Consider the following 26,930-nt stretch of genomic DNA (forward strand, 5'->3'; position numbering starts at 1 on the left):
TCCTTCACTTCAAGTATGCTGAGAGAAAAGATAGAAGCGTAAGGTGAATTGCACACTTCGAATGGTTCAATTCAGTGCGTGCTAACGGTTTTTTCTGTTGAACGTTGTTATCGGAACACGAAAGTATGAGTACAAAAAGAACATTAGTTAAACAAAGAGTGACTTATGGATCCGTGGGAGATGAGAATTTATACGACAGCGACGACGACTTCTCCGGAAAACGAACTTTAACGAAGCGAGTGTCGTTTGAAAGTCACGAGTTGAGCGATTCAGACTCGGATGCTGAAAATTCCCTGGGAAGGATTAATCGTACTTCTTCGGGGCAAGCTGGTGATTCCCTGGATGGGTTGTTCAGGGAAGCAAGTACTAAAGAAAGGAAAAGCTCCAAGGGGCTGATAAAAGGAACATCAGAGGAAAGCTTCACGCCGAAAGACAAAGGCAAGATATTAAACGTTAATCAGTTATATTAATTAACAGTGTGTTGTTAAAATTGGTGCTCTATTCGGTGCTGTATTGGTCCAATTTGACTAGCCACAGTGCTCCTCGCTTGCTTGAAAAGCTTTGCAAGACATAATTTGCAAGAAATATTGTAGCCAAATGTAAACTTACATGTACAGACGTCAGCGTAGATACCTAATGCAATGCGTGAGCCAACTTGTTGCATCGGTTGCAAAAAGTAGAGAATTCAGTTCCTACTACATGTGTTTTGTAAGGATTGCAGCTTTAATTGTGGTTCATGTGATTTTTTGCTGCATTTTCACTTCCAGTGTACTGCACACGCAACTTTTGTGTGCACCTTTTTGTGTGCAACTTTTGTGTGCACCTTAGCTATGGCGTGGGTTGGTTATGTGTGCATGCATGGCTAAAAACCCTTTCAAGCTTCCTAATAACAGTTTATTTACTGCTTGAATGCCTCAAGTCTGTTTTACACATACAATGCAAGCGATAAGCACAAGAAACCTACGTGTAAAATGGTGCAACGCAAGCATAAGTGCCTTGTGCTTGAGCTTGTGCTAATGCTTGCGTTGTCCCGGTCTACATGTGCGACGCAATGATGCAAACATAAGCAGTGTTAAGCACAAGAGAATGGAATGATTTTCATTCTCTTGTGCTTGTGCTTGCATCGTTACATTATACGTGTAAACCGGGACAACGCAAGAATTAGCACAAGCACAAGGAAAGGAAACTGAAAAACATTGACAAGTTGTCAGCGTACATTCTAGTCTGCCATGTTGGAATCAAATCTCGCACCAAAAGGCAGTCCGGCGGCGCGATTGTGCCAAATTTTTATGCTTCTGCGCTTGCGTAAGTCACCTTATGCTTATGTCTATCGCACGTGTAAATATCTGGGCTTGTGCTTAATTGCTTAATGCTTGTGTCATATGTGTAAACCAGGCTTCAAAAATATCCATGCCTACCCCGCCCCAAGGAAGGTCATTGGAAATTCCAAGGGGGAGCCGGGATCTGGAAAGCCAAAAAGGGAAAATATGAAGCTAAACTGGAAATTCTAGGGGCGATGGGGGGTTTCAATGAACGAAAATTAACCCTCCATGGGGGTCAGGTATTGATTTAAGGATGTTATCTGGAACCACACAATCAGTCACTGTTCAATAATTACTTTGCATACAGAGATATATTAATGACACCTTCAAAAACTATTTTGAAGCAATTTTTTTAGTGAGCCGTTCACTCGCAAAGACAAAAATAATAATGTCCTTAGACAAACTCCTCAACTTCCCAAAACCAGAAAAAAAATCCATGTCTGATGTGCAAATTCCTAACTACATTTAATATTATCCATGGAGATACATTTGGGAGAGCTTATGATCAGAAGGATGTTTGCAGATCTAAGGATTCACTTACTCACTCAGGCTCATAATTTACCCCCAGTGGAATAATAAATAAGGCCTCAGCATCTTTGATCAAATTCTTGCTACAAAATATAATGTTAAATCCCCTTTCAATGATGACTGATTTACATTAAAATGGCAGACTCACAATGGTACCCTTAAATTCCTCAAATTCCTTACATTGAATTAAAAGCTGGTTGTGTATAAACTATGATAATTGCATATTTTTAACGTGGTGTAATTAGTAAATAACTTAAAAATCACCAAATCAACCTCTCATACAAGTGTACCACATGTAGGGTTGGTGTTTTAGATGGGCTATATTAAGGAACTTCATGGTCCATTGATTCGTGTAGGCAACCGCATAATAATATTATTGTATGTCAGCTAAGGGTGACCAGTTCCAAGTTTTTGTATTCTTCCATACTTCAGCCATTGAACCTTTCCATATCACTGAGTATGATGACAGAGCTAAGTAAAGACTGGTTCATACGAGCAACACAAACACAAACACATGTGAACTACCACAATGCAAGCGCAAGTGCCAACGTAAGAAATGGAAAAATTTTCACTTGCATTTGCGCTTGCGTTGGCATTTCTTATGTGTGAACCGGGGCAACGCAAAGGCAAATGCAAACACAAGATAAAAAATACTTGTTCCATGCCTCTACAGTTTAAGTTCAAACCAAGATGGCGTCCTCCTCCGCCATCTTTAATCTCGTTCCCAGAACCCTTGTTTGCTGACTGCTGGTATAGGCCAGGCAGCCCAAGTTCACGTCACTTCAGAGCATGTAATAATTAATTACTAGTGGGCATGATGACCTTTGAGTGCAAGCAGCCATTGAGAATTAAAACGCATTATAAGACTTTGTATGGGAAATAAAATACTGTCGATTATGAAGTTTAATATCATAAGATGTAGGGTAATGACAGGGATTTCAAAGAATGCCCGAAACAGCAAAATAAACCCGAAAACGCACAAGAATACACCAGAGGTGAGTCAGTTTTATTCATTTTATTGAATGAACTTGTTGAATTTAGCGTTTTTTTAAGCGTCAGAATCGTCGGTATTTTATTTCCCATACAAAGTCTTATAATGCGTTCAAATTCTCAATGGCTGCTTGCACTCAAAGGTCATCATGCCCATTAGTAATTAATTATTACACGCTCTCAAGTGACGCGAACTTGGGCTGCCTGTGGTATAGGGTAACGGGGACTCTGGGAACAAGATTGCCGCCATCTTGAGGTACTGAAAAGTAATGCACAAGCATATCTCATTCTTGCTTGTGTTTGCGTTCGATGTGAATGTCACTTGCATTTGTGCTTGCGTTGGCATGTCATGTGTGAGCCAGCCTTGAGAGTCTTCATCCTAGACATGACTTTTGAGGGTGATCTTAAGGGTTAGAATAATTGAAGGTGTGAGGGCCTTGGTCATAAAAAAATTATTGATAACAAACAAATCTAGTGTGTGAACCCAGTAAAGAAATTTATAACAAGCTGCCAAAACATTAGTTATCCTTTTTGAAAAGGAAAACTACTTTAAATTTAATTAGTTTCTGATAACAAAAGCGCCAGTTTTATTGTCGATAATTTGTTTTTCTCAGTCTGAGAGGAAGTTGTTCATGGCAACTACACTGTATGCTATCTTAAGTGTTGTTGTCAGCGATTTGACATGTTGTCACCTGCCACGACATACACAGGAACACTAATTACCAAACTTTAGCATTTAAAAAGTCTATCAATCATTTTAGCCTTTGCTGTGTGAAAAAACTCTATCGAGCGCGAATAGTTGTCGAATCATTTTGTAGTTGTCTATTAACATTGTTCTCAAAACTTCCTTTTGGTCTGTTGAGGTAAGATAAAAGTCTAGGCTTTGTTTTCTCAAGCGACCACCTTCCCTTATGCGAATTTCCTCCACTCCAAACTCCACCCCTACCCTAGTCTGAAATGCCAGCCATCTCTTTCCCCTAACCCACAGGGGGCACGGGTTGGGGGGGGGGGGGGAGGAAACAGCTGACATTTCAGGCTACCCTTTGCCAGACACTTACTTTGTTCAAATTAATGAGAGGATTATAGAAAGTACAGTGTAGAAGATAATTTATAAGTGAGAGGTCGGATTAAATTTTCGTAACTGGCTCTGTTTGTTGCCTTCATTTTAATAGGAGAGCCAAAACCTGCTGCTAGACCTCGTCCAACTATTTCAACTCGGCGGCCGCATTTTGAAGGTCATCCACAACATTCTTCGGATGAAGATAGTGATGATGTGTCTTCTGTAACATGGCCAGTTAGAACACAAGAGCTCAAGGGAAAACGCCCAGTTGCACCGCCGAGGACATCACCACGGCAACATAAGGAGGAAAGCTCTGCTGCCAACATGACCTCTCCAAGACCTGTTGCTAGGGCAAGACCTGCCCTGTCCCCAAGGGATGGAAAATTGAAGTTATTTGAGAGGGACTCAGATGTTGATGGATATGTCGTTGAACAAACAAAAAATTTAGAGAGGGATGCTGAAACTTTTGGATACAAAAAAGATAGAGATGTGGAACAAAAACCTATGGTTCCTGTAAGAAGGAAGACAATTGAAGAAACACGTGATGAAGGCACAGGGAGGGTTGCTAGAGTGTGTGAATATGAGAGGACAACAAGTGTATCAGTAGAAAAACCTATGGCTCCTTCAAGAAGGAAAGAGACAATTGAAGAAACAAGTGAAAGGCGAAAAGATGACGAGTTTTATGAAAATGAAAGAGGAAAAAGTTTATCAGAAAAACCTATGGCTCCTTCAAGAACGAAAAAGACAATTGAAGAAACACATGAAAGGCGAAAACATGACGAGTTTTATGAAAATGAAAGAGGAAAAAGTTTATCAGGAAAACCTATGGCTCCTTCAAGAAGTAAGAAGACTGTTGATCGTGAGGAAACACACGAAAAGCTCAGAGAAAAAGATGACGGAACTTATGATTACAAAAGGACAAAAAGCCCCTCAGAAAAACCTATGGCTTCCCCAAGAAATGAGAAGACTGTAAAAGAAATGCACGAAAAAAGGAAAGGAAGAGATCGTGGAGTTGATGAATATGAAAGGACAAGAAGTTTATCAGAAAAACCCATGGCTCCATCAAGAAGGAAAAAGACATTAGGAGAAACATACGAAGAAAGTAGAGAAAAAGTTGATACAGGTTATGAATATGACAAGACTGCTTTTAGAAGGAAAAAGTCATTGGAAGAAACGCATGAGGTACATTCTAGAGCTCAGATTCCCGTTATTACGACATCTGCATTTGAGGATGATGGCCCGTTTCTAGACAGGGGTAGAGCAGAGATGGAAGAGTATGGAAACTTGAGACGCGGACAGCGACCTGTGAGCTCAGTAACAAGAAGGACGGATTCCACGGAGGAAAGTGAGGACGAAGATGATTCTGGAAGGGTTTTATACAGAAAACGTTCGTTTGGTAGTAAAGATTACGATCAGGAAGAGATGGACGGTGATAGGAGAGTCGCGGATGGTCGGGAGAAATCTGTTAGCACGCCACCAAGGCCATCGCCTCGTGGCCGCAGTATGGTCGATGATATTTTGAAAGCACATAGTAAAGTGACACAGCCAGAGGAGGTAGTCAAACCTGCAAAGCGTCCAGGAAGTGCGCCCTCGATGAAGAAGGCATCAAGCCTTGAGACCCTGTCCCCCAAGCAGGGGTCTCTTTCAAAGAAAGTTCCCTCTGGATCCAGTGAACATGGGACTCAGAGGGTTCAATTAAAAAAGAGCCTTACTCCTCAACGTCCCATGAGTGGCAAGAAAGGTTCTTTGTTGACCCAGCTACGGCAGAAGGCACAAGCTGATGCAACAGACACGTTTGAAGAGCACGTTCCTACTGTGGAAAATGTCATCGGAACTGCTGCAGATGACAGAGGATTTAAAAAGAAGGGTGCATGGGATACAGGTAATATTTAGATGCCTATAATGAAGCATTGCAGGGAGGGACGAGTGTTGTGTTTGTGCTTTTTTAAAGTGCAATATAATTTTAATGGCCAAGACTTCTTTAAGTTGTTTGAAGTCCCAGGCTATTCTTAATATGGATATTAAAATGTACATGTATAATGCGGTATCAAATTTTTGACTTTGTTAAAACAGAATTACAGTACGGCAAACGGCTGAAATGACCACGTGACCAGGTTTATCTTACATTTGTCCCTCGATGTTTTCAGTTTCTAAGCGAACCTGATTAGTTTAATGTTAGCATCAAAGGCCAGAATTGTTTCGCACTATTCTCATAGATATGTACTCGTTTTTTCGAGAAAACGTACGATGTAAACGGGAATCTCACGTTTGCCGTTTGCCTTAAAGGGACAGTATCATGCTATTCTTAGTAACACATTGAAAATCGGAAAGACGCTATTCGGTTGATAGCAGCCAAGATATAATGACCAAAATTCCATTAAAAGACTATCAGAATGCAAAGAAACTATTCACGGATATTTTCGCTGGCAGATGACCAAGATAGAGAGGGGTTCAAATTTGAAAACGTCTGGCGGACGTTTTCAAATTTCCTTGTTGTAACGCACTAAAAGTCGCCGGTTGTAGTACTATATTTTGGTTCAACCTTTCGTCTTAGAATCACTATTAATATTTCTTTAAATTAGCGATTGAGAAATTAATTAAAACAGTGTTCAAAGTTTAAATTTAGTGAATTTTGACCCAAAATCATATCTCCCATCGATCTCCCATGATACTGCCCCTTTAAACGCGATTCTAAATCTCTGTAATATTAGTTGTAATGGGATTAAAACCCCATAATTATCAAGGATTATTTTCAGGAGATGGTGAAAGGTGGGATGTGTCAAAGTCTCAAAGATCAGGACCATTAAAGGCCAACCAGGGGATCGAGACAATGACCAGATCGCCACACCCTAGAGAGGTACCCACAGACTACTGGGCAGATGACAGAGGTGCATCGCAGAGAGGGTCACTGACTCCAAAGAGGTCCTCCTCAATGACAAACTTGAGAGAAACTAGCCCAGATTCATGGGGTGGAGACAGCACAGGCAGGAGCTCACAGCGCAGTGGCTTGATGGACACTGCGTCTATACGACAGGCTGTGTTTGATGAGTGGAAGTCGAGAAAGAGTGAAACGTTGAAGGAAACAGCGCGCAGAAGGTCTACGGAAAAGAAGAAACAAGAAGAGAAGGAACAGGAAGAACGTGAGCGGAGGAAAGTGGTAAATGCAGCCGTAACTCATAATTTTTTTCCCAATCTACACGCATTTACATGTACATGACTGTATTATGACATTCAAATCCTAGCAGTATGCAGGATGTTTGTCCCATGAACCTAGTTTAATGGCCTTAGCTCTCACGAGTCTCCTGTAACTCAGTGGTAGAGCATCCGAACTAGTAATCAGTTGGTCTTAGGTTAGACTCCTGATAGGAGCACTCGGATTTCCTGTGTCATTCACTGCATAATACATCATTTTCATGTATTATGTAGCTCCAAAGTATATACTGTCGTTGTCTGTCTGGGGTCTACTCTACTGGCTGTGAAAAGAGACTATCAAATCAACGACGTTTGGATGCCTTCATGACATCATTGTCAAATTCAAATGAAAATTAAGTTGTCTGGGTGTTATATGTACAAGATGTATGTAAGAAGATATACATGTTAATTTTATTTATTATATAGACACCGGCGTTTTACTGGAAAATACACCAATCGTAAAATTCGTAGGAAACTACATCCGGGACCCGAGTGGCGTATTCTCCATATCCTCACTGGTGAGGATATTGATTACGTCATTTCCCGCTTTTTCACGGCTGTTAATGCAAACAGTAGGTGAAAAATGGCGAGCGATAGATTGGTCTATATAATTAAAAGACAATTACACGGTGGCCTGAAGATATGAATTTTATTTTCTCGTGTTAAAAACAATATTTTACCACTCGAAAATAAAATTCATATCTTTCGGCTGGCTGGTCCTTGTCGTATTTCCCATGTTTCTCTGGAACTAAACTCTATAAGGCAGACACTTCTCTAAAGCGAAACAAACTTTGCAAACTTCTGGACACTAGAATTGCATTATTTTGCACTGATAATCAATCGATTATGGGCACAAAAAGTTGGCGGTCGTTTGTGATGTAATCTGAGAGATGTTTTTCCCCTAATTGGAACGAAAAATCAAATATTCGTTCCCAATATCCCGGTTCAGGTCTTTTTTAGGTAAATGAAATGGCAACGTAGATTGTAAATTCCAGATAATAGTTTCGTCTTTCCCTTTAGGCAAAGAGAGCATTTGAAACTTGGAATGAAAGGAAGCAAGAGAAAATTAAGGAAACTAATGCTACGAAGAAACAGTTGATGGAGAAAGAGCTTGAAAAACAGACGGAGAAAAATCTCAGGGCAAGAGACGCCAAAAAGTATTTTGAGTCATGGAAAACAAAGAAAGAAGAAGAACTTAAAGAGCAACATCAAAAGAAGAAGGAAAAGCAACGAGACGAGAAAAGGAAGGATGAAGAAGAAAAACAAGAAAAAAGGAAAAGTGCGCAAAAAGTTTTTGAAAATTGGTGAGATTTTTGTTTTTTGACTTTTTCAGGATTATTCGTCAAAAGTATTAATTCTGAAATTTTATGTTAATGGTTGTTGGCTATATACTGAATAATCTACTGTTTGATACAGTTATGTTAGTTGTCCTTGTTAATGAAAAAAGAAGGTCGGTTGTTTCTTAGAAATACGGTATAAGAAAAAACTTGAAATTCGCACTGATAAAGACAATAGTCAAACCGTTACCACAGCGGCTATGCGATACATCAAAGAAACTTCTGAAACTATCGTGCGAATCCTACAACATTCCTTGTTGCTTGTAAACCGACAATTATAGCTGTACTGACAAATGACAAATGCATGAAAAATGCAAAAAAAATGGCTTCGTAGCGGGGTGGGAGACGGGGGTCATGAACTCATTGCTTGAATTCCAAGGGGGACCAAGTAAACATTATCCTAGATTAAAAAAATTCACAACCTCTCTTCCCCTCCCCTATCAAAAGAAATGGTTCCTCAGTCCGGAGCGAGAGGTGCGAATCTTGTCGGAAACACGCGAGTTGGTTGGCGTGTTAGCACTCAAGGTTGTGAACAGCACTCTAAAGTGAATTATATAAACCTGTGTTCTTCACAACAGGAAAAGTAACAAGGACGAGAAAATCAAAGAGGATATAAGAAAGAAGAGGAAGGAAGAAAAAGAGAGCACCATGAAACAAGAGGATGACAAGTATGAGAGAAGCATTCAGTGTGCAGAGCGTTACCAAGAATGGGTGGAGAAGAAAGGAAAGCCTCGGAAAGGACCTCCCCCACCTACACTGACACAAAGGTGCTTGTTCTCTTTGATAACAGTTCAGTGATATTTACAATTTGCTATAAGATTGCAATATTTGCAATGGTTATAAAAAGGTAATTTACAGAAAACTATATAAAGAAAATGCCTGAAGATCATGGGTTCGATTGGCGGCTTACATGAAGATGGCAGTGAAAAATGAATTAAGTTTAGTACCAATTTTTTACTGGCTAAATTTAATACCGTTCGTTGTAGGAGCTGGTGCCCAAGTGGCAGGAAGTCGGGCAACCATATTCCTGAGAAAGTTGGTGACGTGATTCAGAAGCCTGTTCCCAACCGATCACGGACCATGTCAGGCTCGTACTACTTCAAAAACAAGGTATATTCTTGAGCACTGTGTAACAGTTAAAGGGGAAGTGTCACCTTTTTTGAGTGTCACTTCGAAAAGCGAAAAAAACTTATTTTAATTGATGGAAACGTTAAAATAAGATTTCAGTTTTGTTAAAAAAAAACCTTACTAATGCACAGAAACTATTATGAATCATTTTTGTTTGCAGATGGCTAGGATGGAAATGGATTACAACTTGAAAAAATTCGCCAATTTTTAAAAGTTCCTTCTGTGAGTTTTGGAGAAACCACCAAAAACTGATTTTAGTTTATCCTTCCTCGGAGAAATAGTTTCACATTTTCCTCCAGTGCTGCTCTAAGAACAATTTCTCGTTAAAGAAGAGGTTCTTTGTCAAATATTTGAGCAGTTTCGGCCAACATACAGCAAAACTTCCGTAACAGTGCCCCTTTAATCTGGCGCATAAAATTTGCTCCTGCGCGTCATTCGTGGAACGCAGATTCCATCAAGGAAAGCCGAGTTCCTATTACAGAGGTTGAAAAATAGATCCTTCTCCAAAATGGCGGCAACAGATTTGAATGAGCTAAAATTGCACTGAATGAAAAACTGATACCAGCACTAGAAAGAGCACTATTACTTTAGTAACCTTGCAAAGTTTCAGAATATTAGGTGTTATATCAGCTTATAAAAGGTAAGATGAAATTTGACAAATTTGCAGACGTTTGTATGACTGGGGGTATACGTCATACCCCCAGTCATACAGACGTCTGTAAATTTTTCATTTTTCAACTTACATTTTCTCAGCTGATATTACACCTGATATGCTGAAACTTTGCAGGGTTACTAAAGTAATAGTGCTCTTTCTAGTGCTGATATACGTTTTAATTTTAACTTATTTGAATTGTCGGCCGCCATTTTGGAGAAGGGTCTATTGACAGCTTTTGCGAACACGGTCATATAAGCGGCCTGCTCCAGGCGTTCAGAGCGAAGAAAATTGCGATGCCTGCGAATGTAATAATAAGGGGGTGGGGGAGGGGGGGGGGGGGGGAGAGACTTGGGAGCTTCGCCCTGTCTTTTCTCGTTTCTTCGCGCGCGCAATTATTTCTTTCACGCCTCTCCCCACTATCTGAATGTCTGGGACAGGCTACGGTCATATCTGCACTCAACACCTGAAAACAAGTTACGCCACAGATTTAATCTGCTATCAAAGTAACAAACGGAGGGGCCAGGACTGGACTAGAATAAGCCCTGCTGCTGTGTTATATTTGAAAGCAATGGTTTACTTTTGGTAAAACAGTCGATGAACGACTTTGTTTCCACTCAGACTGAGCGTGGCATATGAATGGGTGGTCTAAAACTGATAGTCAGAAACTGAATAGAGAGGTTTCCAATTGAGTGTCGTAAAACCAAAACCAAAGTAATTACTCTGGCCAATCGCAAAAGATGTAAACAACACAACGACCCAATCAGAATTCGAAGCAAATACCAATTATATGTAACTGACGCCAAGCGCGGGAAAACGCGTGCGGCCAAAATATGATTGGTTCTGGTTTGGATTCCCATTGGTTGAGCAAGTGGCGCAAGTTTTGCCAACCAATCACAAAGCGTAGTAATGCAAAACCAAAGCAAACGCGAAATTGCTTTCAACACTCATTTTCATATTGTTCTTTTGCAGTTTTAACTCGCCAGTTGCAGTACTGCTGGGGCTGGGTAACGATACAAGACATCCTATGTGTGTGTGTACAGTCTTTTAGCAAATATCAAACATGACTTTATTTACAGGACATAATGCAATCTCTTGTTTTATCGTGATAACTTCTGTTTTAGTGATTCCATTACGATGTATTTGAGGGTGCTCTGTAGCTTTTAATGAGTATCAGAAATAGTAGTTTTCATTGTAATAATTACCTATTACAGTAATGTTCAATTATAATAGCCAAATTCTTAAAAGGTTGTAATACACGTTTTAAAAAATGGTGCATTATTGAGATTAAGCACCATTTTATAATTATTATGTACAGTTGAGCTTACTGATCAAAAGAACTGGTCAGAACTGGTCAGCCGAACAATATTAAAGAGATAAATTACTCAACGCAACTGTGAAAATTATTAACGATCAATAAAGGTTTGATAGTGCAGCTTGAAAAACCATAACCTGTTATCATACCCTCCCTCCCTACATCTGGCTGATCGCAGGTTAGAAAAACTACAAAGAGAACATAAACAGCTTTATTACATGCAGCAATGTTCTTTTTTACGCCATAACTTTTCCTTGCGCGTAATACATATAGAGTAAAGTGCTTACCATTAATTATTATCCGTACAAACAAAACCTCCTTTGACCTAAACTATCATACAAAAATCTTTTGGAATAGAAATGACATTGAACTTTCTCTCAACTATTTACAGTATAATTTTGTCTTTAGTACAACATCTAACTATCAACTCGCCTTCATATTTCAACAACGCCGCTTCAAAGTCAGTATTGTCGGAATATCAGTAACAAGCATAGGAACTGCTTATTAGTAGCAGCATCGATGAAAACCGTTACGAAAGGGTAAGTGTCATGGGGCTTTTGACCTCTTAAACAAGAAGCGAAGGCATTGCATTCTGCCGTTACATTTTTCCCGCAAAACAAAAGATACTGGTAGATTTGGCATTGATGACCCAAAGGCCAGCAACAGCCTAAGGATACTCTTGTTACATTTTGGTTGAAACAAAAATTTGAAAATTATACTAGTGCGACCTTGTCTTGAGAAGGGCAGCACAACCATTGGACATTGAAAACGACGTGTATGAATATATCAGATTAGCTTCCTTGGCCTCCACGATTGCTCTTTCACAGAACACAGTGCATGTGGAGTTGTGTCCTTCCCATTGTGCTCCATTTCCCCGTTTCTCCTCTTTGATGAAATGCAACAATGCATGGCGAAAGAACATTTGCATTGTTTTAGCTAAATCTACAACTTCTTGACTTAACCTAAAGGAGAAGTATCATGGGGTTTTTAACCTCTTTTGTTAAATATGGTGAAACGAGACCTTCACTTAGCTACAAAATAATTCTACAACAACGAGAGGAAAGAAATCAACTCAATTCTTGAAAGGAAAAACTCGTGATCTGTTATAGCGCATTTGGAAACAAAAATGCGAGAACTTGAAAAACGTCAGCCAAACATTTTTCAAGTTTCAAACCACTCCGACCTACTCTGTCTCCGGCCAGAGGCACTAATCGACAGTTTTATTGTACTGAGGTGATAATTTATAACAAAACTAGACAATTACCTTTTTGTTTCTGCTGACAGACAACCTTTTTTTAGTTTTGAAATGACAAATTCGCGTTATACTTCCCCTTTAAAATAAACGCCTGAATCGATAACCTTTGCCAAAAGAAAAAAACCTTCAAAATAACCAAAATCAAACCCGAATTCCTTATCAGGATTATTTGGGAAAAATATCTTATATTGTTTTCTTTTTAATTTGAAGTACTGCAATCCATTTCTGGTCTTGTTGAACTTTCTCTCTCCTCGTTACCAGATAGTTCCTCTCCATTCCCATTTTCGGTTTCCTTTAATAGTTCCATCTCGTAGCCTGATGAGCTGGACCACTCAAAGTAGCTGGTGATGTGTTGCTGTCAGGAGCAAATTGGAGACTATTTAGTAAAGTAATCGCGACTGTAGAGCGGTTTATTGAACGTCGTAAAACCAAAACTAAAGTAAGTACTCTGCCCAATCACAACGGATGCAAACATCGCAATGAACCAATCAGAACTCGCAACAAATACATGTAACCGTTGTCAAGCGCGGGAAAATGCGTGCAAGCAAGTCACGATCGGTTTTGGTTTTGCTTCTCATTGGCTGAGGAATTGGTGGAGTTTTTGCCAACCAATCACAGAGCACAGTTAAGCAAAACCAGAGCAAACACGAAATACTTTCTAAACTCAATTGAAAACTGCTCTATTACATGGCTTCAACGCAGGGGTTTTTCTCAGGACTCCATTAGCATATGAGCTTAATTGTAACAGGAATTTTATGTTAGAGACAGAAAAACAACAACAAAACAAAGCAAACGGAGAGTTGAGGCAAAGCTACAGGGTTGATAAAAACAGACAAAAACATACATGTACTGCTTTTCGTGTACACTTCAGACCGCCTCCTAAAACCTTCCATCTTTTTTCAGACTACAATGGCATCTTGAGCCTCTATTTCAGAGTAAATTGATCAAAGTGTAGGGTGGTTTAAATTGAGTCAAATAGAACCAAAACTTAGAGAATCACTCAAAATTCGAAGCAAATGATGGTTACTGGCGTCAAGCGTGCGAAAACGAGCGAGAGTCAAGATTCGTTTTCGCTTTGGGGGGTTTAATTTTACCTCTCTTGATGGTTTGATACACTGTGTCATATAAGCCAGCCTAAGGATTGTCCTCACTAAAAGATCTTTTACCTGGTAGAAAAACAAACAACACAATATTTAATTTCAGACACTCTTGAGAAACCAGCAAACATTTACCTCATGGTTTAAGAAACCAAGCATCCCAAAGTGCCTCTTTGTAAGGTGGACCAGGGGTGGGGGCACAGTGTACGTCAGCAAATTTGACACTTGTTGTAACCCTTCAACTTCGGACTTATAATCTACCTTACTAAATTTCATTTTACGAAATATTGAAAAAAAAAAAAAAATAGCACCATAGGAAATATTGTTTTTTGTTAAAAGTTGAAAACGCCTTCTAAAGTGTAAAACCAGCATCATAGGAATCTGAAATACTGCTCAATGGCTTTCAGTCACTTGAAACGACTGCAAATCAAGATTGCATGGAGACGCCTTCTACAGAATAAAAAAGAACTTACAATGTACTACTAGAAAGAACTACTCAATAGCTTTCACTTGAATGATTAAACCCTTACAAGTTCTTCCAGTGACTTATAAAAGGTTCAACCACATTTTACTGTCATATGAAACCATGGAGTAAATTCCAAACTTACACTTAGATATTAAAGGGTAAAAATTGTTCTGCAGATGCAAATGGCATAAACAGTACATGTCAACCTACTGTACATAAACTGCAAAGAAGAAGCAAAACATGCATCTCTTAGTAGTAAGATGCACATGTTTATTTTGTTGGTTACTGTACCTTTGTTCTGTTCATGAATGCAGCCCTTGGATCTTTGATATCTCCATTCAATGTTCTCAGTTTATTTGTCAATGTTACAAGGAATCCCTTCAAAAACAAAAAAATCATTAGCACAGCTTGTAGTAAAGAACGAGAGAGAGAGAAACAAAATGTATCCAACAAGAGAGAGAAAGTGGTTCTAAAGAGGCTGACCTGGAGATAAAACTTCCCACAAAATTTTAACAGGATCTAATAAATCTGAAGGGCTAACAGTGAAGCACACTGAAGACACCAAGATGCCTTTTAGTTCTGGTTGCTCAAAGATTGAAAAAATTGATGTAAGAGGGCTCATCTGGTTGATAAGGACTTATGAATCTTCAAATAAGGGTCTTCAAATCTTTGAACACCTAAGGATCCCAGAAAGGCATTGAAGTACCTTCCACTTGGTAGGAGAAATGTGAGAAGACCGAGAACAACCTGGTGTAGAATGGTTGAGAAAGAAAGATGTATTTTAGATTTAGGGTGGAAAAGTTGGGAGGAAGCCCAGAAAGTGGTGGCCCACCAGGAGAAGTGGAAAAGACCCACTGTCTGCCCTGTGTGTCACTTAGGCTTTGCTGGGATGATGATGATGATGATGATGATGATGATGATGATGACGATGAGAGTAATAAATCAACAACTGAGAAACGGAGGAGATTTAAGGATTATTATTATTATTATTATTATTATTATTATTATTATTATTATTATTATTGTTGTTGTTGTTGTTATTATTATTATTATTCAACAACTGCACAGTATTACCCTTTCTTTTGGTGACAAGTCCTCACTTCCCACTGCAAGGTTCACCAATGAAATTATTGTATGCAGCAGATAATAATCTGATTCCTCTCCAGGTCTTATCCTTTCCACAATTTTAACGAGGTTTGAAACCTGCAAAAAGTGGACAAAATTTAAAACAAACTTATGTAATTTATGAGTCCTGCCCTCTTTTACTTAGATTAGTTCCCATCTAAACTGTACATGTACCTCAATGCCATCTAGAACAGACGCTTGACATCTCTCATCTTTATGACTCTTTCCAGTTTCTTCCTGATTACAAAACTTTAGCACAAGCCACTCCAGCAGAGTGACACTCAGGTGACGCTGGAGTTGAACACCCTGGAATGATGGAGGTTGAATCTGAACAAGGTGCAAAAGGTTCCGATGATTGGTACTCAATTTCGCCACAATCCTGCACAATTCTTTCATCTGAAAGTTGAAGAAATAACAGTAATTACTTTTTTGTGTTGTGTGAAACAAGTCAATTCATGCAGCTGTAATGGCGACCTTTTCAGCATTACAGTTTCTGTTCCTTTTATGGGACACGAACCCTACAGGGGAAAAGCTGTTTGAATGCAAAATTATGTAAATACTGAATTTTCAAAATCCATGACATTTAACATACACGTACACGTATATCAAGGGGATGGAAGGCGTGACTCAAAGCACTTGTGTCAGGCTTTTCTTCCCTTTCCCTTATTTTATGCCCCCACCTACGTGTACATGTAACCCTTCCCCCTCCCCCACCCCACCCCCCCTTTCCAAAAACCTTGTAACATTTACATTTTATTTAATTTTGCTCTTGAGCATTTTTGGTTACATTTTCAAGAGTCAGTTTGGCTGGTTTTCTGAGCTTTTCAAGAAATCCAGAAATCTTAGAATGATGGTTAAGATGGTGGCAGTCCAGAACAAAATAATAATGCAATTCCTACATCATGTGACATCCCCTTCATTTTGTGAAGCCCAAAGGAAAGATATTTGGATGTACTGTATACCCACCACATCTTTGTCAGCTTTAGAAGTTACAGGGGTGGTGCCCCCATCTCCACCAAGGCTCAGAAAGTAAAAAAAATAAATAAGTAATAATAAATGTAAACATGTCAAATACCTCATCAGGCCATTGCATTTCCCCATAACAGTTCAGCACTGCTGCAATACACATCTCAACATCAAACACCACCACCTGAAGCCTAACATCCAAAGCAAACTGACACAACAGAACCACAAGGTTTCTCAAGTCCTGAACTGTGAATGAACGAGGACACTTTTGAAGGCAGTGTGTAAGAAACTGCACAAGATGCATTATGTTTACAACAGGAAAACATTCCATTTGGGGACTGCTGCTGGCTGTCACATCTTCTATTTGGATTTCTCCAGAAGAAATCTCAACTGATAAAATTTCCTTGATGTTTAACTGCTCCACAAGATCCCCAGGATAAAGCCTGGGTACAGTAGCACCAAAAGAGAGTATCTCTCTGATGATCCTTTTAATACTTGGAGCCCATAGTGAGCCTCTTGGGGTCTGTGGAAGATCTGTTCTGCTCTGGAAGATATAAGAAACCACCATTTGATACTAGTAAGGTGAATATTGTCCTTTAATTATTGAAACAGCTTGTATAATTATACATGTACAGGACTTGTAAAAGAACACTACTTGTACATCATGGGCAACATTTACAAGTATTGTTTCTTAACTTCAAGATGGGGATAGCTCTCCTAACGGTGTATTTTTGGCAGGAGTTTCTTTGCTAGTTGAAAAACAACTAGACAAAAAGATAAACTGGAAACTACAGGGTTTGCCCTCCAAAGTCATCAGCTGATCTGAGTGCCCTGCATCAACTTACAGAGTTTCAACCCATTAAGCTCAGTACTCCTCAAAAGGGAGGGCTTGCAACATCTGGAATAGATGCTACACTGTGGTCATTAATTTGAACTGTTTTTAGATCAGTGGGCTTGCCTCACACAGCTTCTGCCCCACACCCATACACTGCCTTCTTTACAGCAAGTACACTCACACCTGCCCTATACAAGAACCTCCTTACAGACCCCCCCTTGCTCCCCAAGCAACAGCAGTCTCCTAGCAACCAACACTAGGTCTGATCTCAGGTCACAAACCACCATCTCTTGCACACCAATTGACTGGCTTGGTGCATAACCAGCCTTTAGTGCTTTTCAGATCATTCCCTTCATGTAACTGGCCCTTTGAAGCCTCTGTCAGAACCCACTGCTACAGATTTGCTGGTGTCAGGGTAACATCGCAATATATGTTGCATGATTCTTAAACTACATTGGGCGATTCCAGAAAATATCCATACCATACCGCGGACGGCTTTTAGGATTTCCGAAGGGGAGGTGGGTTCATGATTATGGAATTCTGAGGGCATAGGGGGGGGGGGGGGGGGGTATTTACGATTGGATATCTGAAGGCACTGGTGAATTCCACAGGTGGGATTTCTGGAGTAGAAAGTGTAGAGTGAGTTCCTTGAAAACGCTATTGTTGTGGACTTTTGTAGTTCGTAAATAAAATTATCCACAAACATATGACAGTGGAAGCAGAAGACAAGCATCGATAGATCATGATACATTTCATGTACACTACATAAGGCATATGGGTTGAGAACACTTTTCGTGCACACTACATGACATATAAAAGGACGCAACAAGACTCGACGGTATATTTAACCGCTGAAAGATTTTAACTGTCTGAATTTGAGCTATTCTGCTTTGTAAACGTCAAAACAGCACAAGAAAACAAAGAGGAGTAAAACTGCCGTAAATAGTGTTTGTTATTATAGCCAAATTCGGACTTAAAAAAAGGTTTTGACAGCCTGGCCACTAGCGGTAGGTTTTTCTTGTTGCTGAAGAGTAAAGCTTGTCGCCTGGCGCCGCTAGATAACAGCCCTGAGGAGGCATAAATTCATGTTTGTTTGTTCATATAGGCATTGCTCAAGTCGAAAATGTACTTCCCAGAAAAACCGGAAATTCTGAAGGAGAGGGGGGGTTCACGATTATGGAGTGAGGGCATGGGGGGGTAACGCATTTTGGAATTTCCGAAGGCAAGGGGGGGGGGGGGGGGTTAAAACATGGAAGCCGTCCGTTGTTGGGTATGGATATTTTCTGGAATTGCCCATTGTACAACTGACCAGTCTCCATCATCCACCAATCACTCCTACTCAGCTCCTTTTGCCTGACACCTTCCCAGTTTAGTCACTGTCCTCATTGGACCTGTTAGCATAAGCTACCCTCACCTCATCTTCACCTGCTCCCCCCCCTCCCACCACCTCACACAGCTTCCTTCAACTGCAACCTCTAGTCTCTGATCAAAACTGCTCATATCTTACCTCTGTTGCTGCTTCAACAAGTGCCCAGAGAACTTGAAATGATGAGCTGACAATGTGCTGATCACTGTGTCGACACATGATCTGAAAGAGCCAATCAGCTACTTCGGGTGGGCATGGCCTGTCAAGGTAGTGCTGCAATATCCATCCGCCACAGAGTAACTCTTGTAGGTCACTGTCCAATGCCGTGAACAGCTTGCCTTCAAAAGTGTCACTTACTGGATGAGGGACCATTGACAGACGGGGAAAATCTTGTGACTGGATTTAAATAAGAAGCATACAAAATACACACATATGTAAAATAATAATGGGTGTTTCATTACAGTTTTGAAAGGGAAGGCAATTTATTTTTACAGAGGGGCAAAGATGTTTTACACTAACCTCTTTAGAAGAAAAAACTGAAATGCTTATAGCAACCAAGCAAATTCAATCAGTTAATTTGCCCCATGACCAGCCTTTAATGAAAACTCTACAATGTTAAAGAGACAGCTAGGTGGTTGAAAGAACCAGATATCAGTTCTTAATAGAACTTTCTGATAATTTATTATTTTAGACACAGCACTACTGGGAAAAGATTCCTGGTAGATTCTTTCACAACCCTTCGCCAGACATATAGTGTATACATGTATGCACACGTACATACATACAGTATAGATGTATTTCTTTTCCAGTTAGTGATACAGGCATACTTGGCTAAGGAATATTTGAGTTCTCCCAACAGAAGTCAAATCTATAACCTTCTGATTACTAGTTTGGATGCTCTACCACTGAGCTACAGGAAACTCATAAGTGCATGACATCACATTTCTTTCACATGTAAATGTATGTAACATGAATACATCTCAGCATAATCAAAACGGCCCTTGACAAAGTGAAGGTCACCTTCACTTTTTTTATTATTGTTCATCGTTCATGGGTATGAGTAAATTGTGCACAATATGGCAGATTTACACATTATGCACATGTGTAATGCTACTATTCCTGTGGCCAGTATTGTACTTTTGATTGTAACAGATGAAAAGAAAATGATTAAACGTTCATTAATATGTCACTGTGTTTTTGAGATGTGTACCCATATCTACAGTGTGTACATCTTCTATAGATTAACTATACTGTCTTGCAAAATCCACTTTGAGGTTGTGCAGTGTTTAGGTGTGGTATCTGACATGCCAACTATTAGGATGGCCAACTACATGTATACTACACTAAAATGTTAAGCTGCATAGCATACAGAACTTACTGTGACATAAGGATGGAACATTGGGAAGATATCCTCGCCAGACAATTCTTCTGAGAAGTCATGCACATCCACAAGGAACTTTTTGATGTCCTTTGGCAAGGTACAGTCTTTCAGATCCCGCCCATCTGATTAAATTAAAACATTCTCAAGATTGCATCATGTTCTATATTACATGTACATGTAAACACTACACACTGGCCATTTGCTTGCTGTTTCTTTAACCCTTTCAGCTCCAATATCAACATGTACAAATGTATAATTTTTATTCCCCTCACTGTCCTCCATATATTTCTTATGTTACTAGTTGGGACATTTTGTCTAAAAATCAAGCAATTTCACCTTTGGTGATTATTTCCTTTATTCTCCTGACTTAAATGTTTAATCAAGCAGTGACATTGTAAGGAGAGATTAGATCTTAGTCACTACTGGAGTTCAAAGGGTTAAAGGTCTCTTTGATACAAACTGTTGACACTCAACTAGCACTCCCTGGATTGACTCAACTCAGTGGGTCCAAAATTATCCAATACAATCATTCTTCACAAAGTGAGGGCTGAACATGCAGTTCAATGGTTTATAAATTTGTCACTGCTAGAAATGAAACATCCATGCTGCTCTGCCTGAAGGTTAATTTACCAATGGGTTTACATTATTTTATTCTTATGGATAAATGGAGGGCAACATGCAGTACCCTGGTCTAACACTTTAAAATTGCTTCTGCATTAAATGACATTCCCCACAAACATAAAAAGAAAGAAACAAATGAGGGAAATGCAAGTAAACAAAGATTGAGTTCTTGCACTAGTAATATGATTGTGTCAACATTTATAAAGCAAGAGGGTTTCTAATCAGGTCAACTGCACTTTTCAACTTTCCACTGTAATCTTATTTTATTTTTGGACATAAACTCTTTGAAAAATTCCATCTAACTGAAAAAAAATGAGGGAAGCACTGTAAGAAAAGAAATGCAAGATTTTTTTCTCTTTATAACTGAGGGGGGAGGGGTCTACTGTCTATAATGGACTATATGGGAAGGCTCCACCAAAAAGGGTTTCCTTTTCAGGATGGAGGTATATACATGTATAAAGGCAGGGATTTCATGAGCCGAGGTAGAGAAAAGGGTGGGAAAAACTTTTATTTAGGTATATCAAAGGGCCTTTCAAAATGTCTCAAACAGACCCAATGAAAAAAAAAAAAAAGACATTAATAATGTTTCTACTGAAGGTTTGTGAAAGAGGTACCATTTCCTATCGAAGGTATATGAGAGGGTTACCTTTCCTGTCAAAAATGGTATATACATGTAAAAGGGTAAAGGTTTGGATTTCAGAGTGGAGCCTCCCTGGCCCATAAAAAAACTATCTTGAGTACCCCTCCCCCCCCAAAAAAAAATCATGTGGTAAGAATATGTATATCATAATAAATTACCCTGTAACTTATAATAAATTGGAGGTAGATAACGGTGGATATTTATAGCATGGTAAATATCCACCTCTATAATCACCAACTCTGAGGTAAGTACTCTGTAGTAAGTTATTGTTCTAATAAAATTATTGGTGGTTCAAAATTTTATTTGGTCTAAAAATTTTCAAACAAATTTGATTTGTATTTCCCTTTGTCTCAGATTATGGTAACAAATACTACAGAAAGGAAAAATAAAAAATTAATTAAACAACTAGTTTGAAAATTTTTAAACCAAAATAATAACAATAATAATAATAATAATAATAATAATAATAATAATAGTAATAATAATAATAATAATATACATTGTACCAAACCAGTGAATAGCCAAAACCCCAATTGGTCAGCTAATTACTAACAAACTGACGGAAAGAGTTGTACAAAATCCAGAGCGATACCTGGATGCTACATATATCTGGGGTCTCAGTAGCCAATCAGAGCATGTGAAAACAATCCACCAGCCACCAGTTTGGTACATACTTGTACTAATCATAATTATTGGATTTTACCATCAGTTAGTTCTTCTTCAGATTCTATATCACTGAAGGTACTTGGTACATGCATTTGACCAATGCCTCCCTTCTCCAGGCCTCGCTGTAACTCCGCTTCCATTTCTGCAAGCTCTGCATCTTTCTCTCTTTGTTTGACTTTCTCCTTGATCAACTTGTCAAAAGAAAGTTTGTATTTTGTTCTGTCCTCTCTCTCAACATCCTTGGTGATTGGAGATGGGGTGGAATAAGCTGGAGCAACTCCTTTTTCTGGAGTTTTAATATTTGGTTTCAGTTTCAACTTTTCGGAGAGAAATACTGGTGGTGTTAAAAGATCCTCGTCAGAAGAATCAGAGTTGTCAGTGATACCACCATCATTTGAGTCTCTGTCTAAATGGATATCATTTAATGGCTTATCAATCTGATCACAGTCCTCATCAAGTTCTCCTCCCTTGCAATCACCACAACTTCCATTAAGTTCAGCTTCCTTATGATCATCAGACAAATCGGATTCCTCAGCATTAGCTGGCTTGTTGATCTGGTCAGAGTATTTGTTGCATTCCTCTTCTTTGGAACTGTCACAACCATACTTTTGTTCTCCATCCATAAGATCATCACAGCTGCTATTTTGGTGTTTATTGAGTCCACTAGTTTTCAACTCTTCATTAATATAACCAAGCGAATCTACATCTTTGAGCACTGTTGATGGTGTGGAAATCTTTTCAATGTTTTCCTTGAATTCCTCATCACAAACTCTATCATGCTCTTTTTCTTTCACATCAACATGACAGCTGTTTTCTTCTTTTGGTAGGTCTTCACTAGTTAATTCGGTATCTAAACAACCAGACAAGCCTGATTCCTTGTTTCCGCTCAGGTTATGATCTGGTTCAACTTCTCTATTGCTAAGATTCATGTTCTCGCTTTCATCATGTACAGGATTGCATGATACACTGGTAAAACTTTCACAGCATGTTTCAAATAAAGAATCACTTTCTTCATTCAGTGAATGGAAAGTTTCATCACAGTCCATAGCACTCGGTTCTCCCTGATCTTTCTCAAATGCTGGACTGTTCATGTTGTCCAGTGTCCTCTGACAACTGGCTGGGGAAGAGTGCAGCAGTGTCTTACATTGTTCTATAGCTTGAGGAGTACAGCATACTACTTCGTCATGTCCAGGAACAGAAGGACTTGACTTATCATTTAGCAAAGCTTTGGTCACTGAGTTTTGGCCGTTCTCTTTGTCATTTTTTGCACTGTTGTCTGGGTTCAGTATTGAGTTACTGTCTTTAGAAATAGAACTTGTTTCTGCAGCTTGAAGTTTTTCAAAAAGTGGTGTTCTAAACTCCGTTTCCTTTGCAGTTTTCATTCTTGCAGAGTTATCATCAGAAAAAGAACTTCTTTTTGGGCCTTAAAAAAAAATACATGCTAGTTAAAACTCAAAGTAAAGTGAAGAAGAAACAGCTACCAACATAACAACTGTTTACCATGACATTGAATTTGAGTAAAAATAACTTAATTGTACCAAAACAGCTGTACTATCATGTACTTTTAACAGTTACCTTGAGACGTCAAACTCTTGAAAAATTTTGTAATTGACTGAATTCTAAAGAAAGAAAAAACAAACAATCAACAACCATCTCAGTTTGCAATGTAAATGCTTCGTTACAATGTAGCTTCCCATCCCACATGTGCGATTTGAGCATAAGTGCTGTACAAGTTACTGGTGTAACAAGTAACTTTTAAAGGAACATGTCCATTCTTATGAGCTTGCATCTGATACATGTAGCTTCAACACTGACACCCAGGTAAATAGGTGTTGTCAACCTTGCTTTTCTGGAGGGAGGGGGTGGGGTTACTCTTTTAGGAGTGGCAACTGATTCAGATGGCACACACGTACTTCTGCACTTAAATGCATCAGTTGATACCAGCATTGCCCATTTTGCCTCCCACCCGAACACCGTCAACAAGGGAGTCTCTCTGAGTTTATAATAAATCAAAACCAGTTTTGGCAACCGATCACCGGCAACACTGAGTTACACGATCAATCAATCAATCAATCAACTTTATTCATCCACGGTAGAAATTAAAGCTAGAAAGCTTATGGGGCCGCGCCCAAAAAAAAAGATAAGAATACAAAACTACCATCATTATCATCATAAAATCAGTAACTAATTTACATACTACAATATTACAAGCAATTGAAATAGCATCGGGGTATTTATACCACAAGATCATAACAAGATTCAAAATAAAATTTCCTGACCCTCGCTCTACCACTTGATCCATATCTCAGATAAGTACAAAATCTAATCATAAGTATACAAAATCTGTGCCATTTGCAAGCGGTGAAAGGGGATTCCAGAAGATCGTGGTCTGTGCTATTTGTTACTGGATAGCGTGATCGTGAAAGTATCAATTAAGGACGTTCGCGCTAATTGTTTATGCGCATCTTTAGTGCGCAAGTAACGCACAAGCCACGCAATGTCACGCGCAATTCATGGTTGACGATACACGGAGGTAAACACACATGTCAGTCGATGTGAAAGCATTAAAAAGGGGAAAAGGGGGAAATTCATTTCCGTAGCACAGTTTCAAAAACGAAAACTCGACGTGAAACGATTAGACGGGTTAAGGTTGCAACAAAAAGCCCAAGTAAAGGCGTTGATACGGTCCTGTGGGTATTTCGCGCGAAGAGATTTATATATTTACTTGACTCGATATAATAACAAAATAATTGAAATGCAATACTTTATGTAGTCTATTCGTCAAACGAAGTCACCTGTAAGCTTTTTTAAGTTTTGATAGTAAACGAGAAAGTCTTACCTTACAAGAGAGCAATTTTATTGATCACCAATCCCGTGTACAATCAATCTCCACATACCCATTCTAGGTAAATAAATAAGCTTACTTCTCACATTTTCGCCTCGCTAACGGCTATAGATGCATTTTCTTGGCATTGGCTAAACAGCTCTATAAGTTTTGAAGGTAGAATAACAATAAACAACTTAAACGATCAGAGTTTTGACAGCACACTCGAACGAAAACATTGACTCGAGCAATCATTGTGAGCTGTGCATGATGGGATAGATATCCCTGTTTAGGTTCCAGTGCTTCTCTGACCTGTCACGCAAAAACGTGACTTTGGAATCTGTCACCACAGCGGCTAGCTTGTCTTCATTATTACTCTCTTAGATGTCTGGTGACCCCCACTTTTTTTTCAATTGATCACTTTCTTTATCAATTGTCTACGTTTTAGAGAAAAATGAATAAATCTATGGGGCAGAAGTTTGATTATTTTCTATTTTTCTGTCCACGCGCCATCGAATTATACTCATTTTTGTCTGTGTGACGATCACAAATGTCTTCTTTAAGGGCTACATTTAATTACAAGGATGACACCAGTTGGACTTATTTACGAAACATATACGCTTAGATAAAATTTGACTAAAATAGTTTGTCTCCAGTTACTCATCTTGAATATTTTAAACTTAAAACTGTGGAGATCATTTTGAGTTACGAAGGCCCAAATTTTCAAACTCAGGGTATTTTTCCAGCGCTGTATCTCTGAAACGAAGTCGGTGACCCCCAAATTTTTTTGCATTTCTGACATCAATAACTTATTAGCTGACCATACCTAAAGTATGAAAAAAATCTGTGGGGCAGAACTTTTTCGCGCGAACGTCCTTAAATTTCGTTATCAATCTTTATGCAGTGTGCTGTGGGGTAAATCGTGCTGACAAAATCTTGAATATGAGCACTTCAATCGCAAATGTGAACACAAAAAATGTATGGAGCCTTGCCGAAATCTTGCCTCAATCTTTGGAAAAGTGGTCGAATATTCTATAGTTTAGCTTACACAGTCTTATAGTTTTGATAAACCACGATTAAAATTGAACTTACTTGTAGCTCAAAAATTCTGCACCCGAATATGATCTAATTGGATTGCAACTAGTTTCTGAGTACAAGCACAGCTCTAAGGAGCATATAAATGACATTATTTGTTCTTACCCTTTCCCCTTTTCCGCGGAGGGCAGCTTTCTTTTCATCTTTTAGAATAGGACTTCAACAGCGGCTTGCCGCCATATTGTTTTTCCGCGCCAAATTTTACCTGCTGTGCGCTTGCGTCACAGATTCACACGCTGACCAAATGAAGACCTGAATCTGCGCAGCCACGCAGCTGCGGAGCGCGCAATCTCGTCCCCAGAGCCCGCGCACGTTTAAGGCCAGCGGTGGCCACACGTCCACGAGCTCTGGGCTAATCAGAAACCGGAAGCAAAGATCCTGCTTCCGGTTTAAAGGGGCATACTGCTGAGCGAGAGGAAGACAGCCTCTGGTAAAGGGCATCAAAGGCCAAGAAAACGAGTGAAAATGGCGACAACCTCCATCCCTCCCGTTTGCCAGTGATTGTCATTTATGTGAGACTTCTTCGAAAACAAAACAACCAAAACAAAGGCTGCGTGAAATCTGGGTTTCTCGGTGATTTGCCTCTCTCGACCGCGACAAAATCATTTTGCACAATTTCAGGTCGTTTTAGAAAACCAAACATTTTCTTCAGGCAGGGGCAAAAACACATATATAGGCTATATCGGTTAGAAACCATTTGTTGGACTATACTCATTTGGAATTAAATTTATTTTGTTTTCGCCTGTAAATGTAGTTTTTAAAACTTTAAAATGGTAGTGAACTGATACGCAGTCTACGCAGTATGAGATAGCCAAGTTTTTTCATGATACCACGGTAAAGTTAATAGCGAAACGAAAATAGAGCCTGGTCGGAGGTTATATAAGCTTCAACCTAATTAACTAACACAGGGTAAAGATTTTCAAACGACATTCAAGAAACTTCAGCAAGATATCGTTCCTAACCTGATTGCCGTCGACAACAAATACCAACACTGATGTTTACAAACGTAAGATTAATTTTTTCCGTCGTAAAATTTACAAACGATAGGTTTCACAAGATCAGATACCAC

At 39.2% G+C, this 26,930-nt stretch overlaps 2 protein-coding genes across 2 annotated transcripts; one reads left to right on the forward strand and one right to left on the reverse strand.

Annotated features, from left to right (window-relative positions):
• The first annotated feature begins 116 nt into the window (after positions 1-116).
• LOC146465859 (uncharacterized) lies at positions 117-11,597 on the forward strand. The gene is made up of 7 exons (XM_085127930.1): positions 117-438; positions 4,013-5,782; positions 6,657-7,057; positions 8,113-8,396; positions 9,008-9,196; positions 9,416-9,539; positions 11,182-11,597. Exons 1-7 carry the CDS (start codon positions 126-128, stop codon positions 11,185-11,187), a joined length of 3,087 nt encoding a protein of 1,028 aa, XP_084984056.1. The 5' UTR covers positions 117-125; the 3' UTR covers positions 11,188-11,597.
• Positions 11,598-11,969: 372 nt separating this feature from the next.
• Positions 11,970-26,074, reverse strand: LOC146465860 (SMC5-SMC6 complex localization factor protein 2-like). The gene is made up of 11 exons (XM_085127932.1): positions 25,967-26,074; positions 23,518-23,561; positions 21,980-23,365; positions 20,013-20,137; positions 18,776-19,030; positions 16,543-16,977; positions 15,642-15,863; positions 15,417-15,545; positions 14,634-14,720; positions 13,874-13,945; positions 11,970-13,134 (listed from the first exon to the last, which is right to left on the reverse strand). Exons 1-11 carry the CDS (start codon positions 26,002-26,004, stop codon positions 12,979-12,981), a joined length of 2,949 nt encoding a protein of 982 aa, XP_084984058.1. The 5' UTR covers positions 26,005-26,074; the 3' UTR covers positions 11,970-12,978.
• Positions 26,075-26,930: the final 856 nt, after the last annotated feature.

This window comes from Pavona decussata, unplaced genomic scaffold, assembly GCF_977016875.1.
Source record: "Pavona decussata unplaced genomic scaffold, jaPavDecu1.1 SCAFFOLD_155, whole genome shotgun sequence".
Taxonomy (NCBI): Eukaryota; Metazoa; Cnidaria; class Anthozoa; order Scleractinia; family Agariciidae; genus Pavona; species Pavona decussata.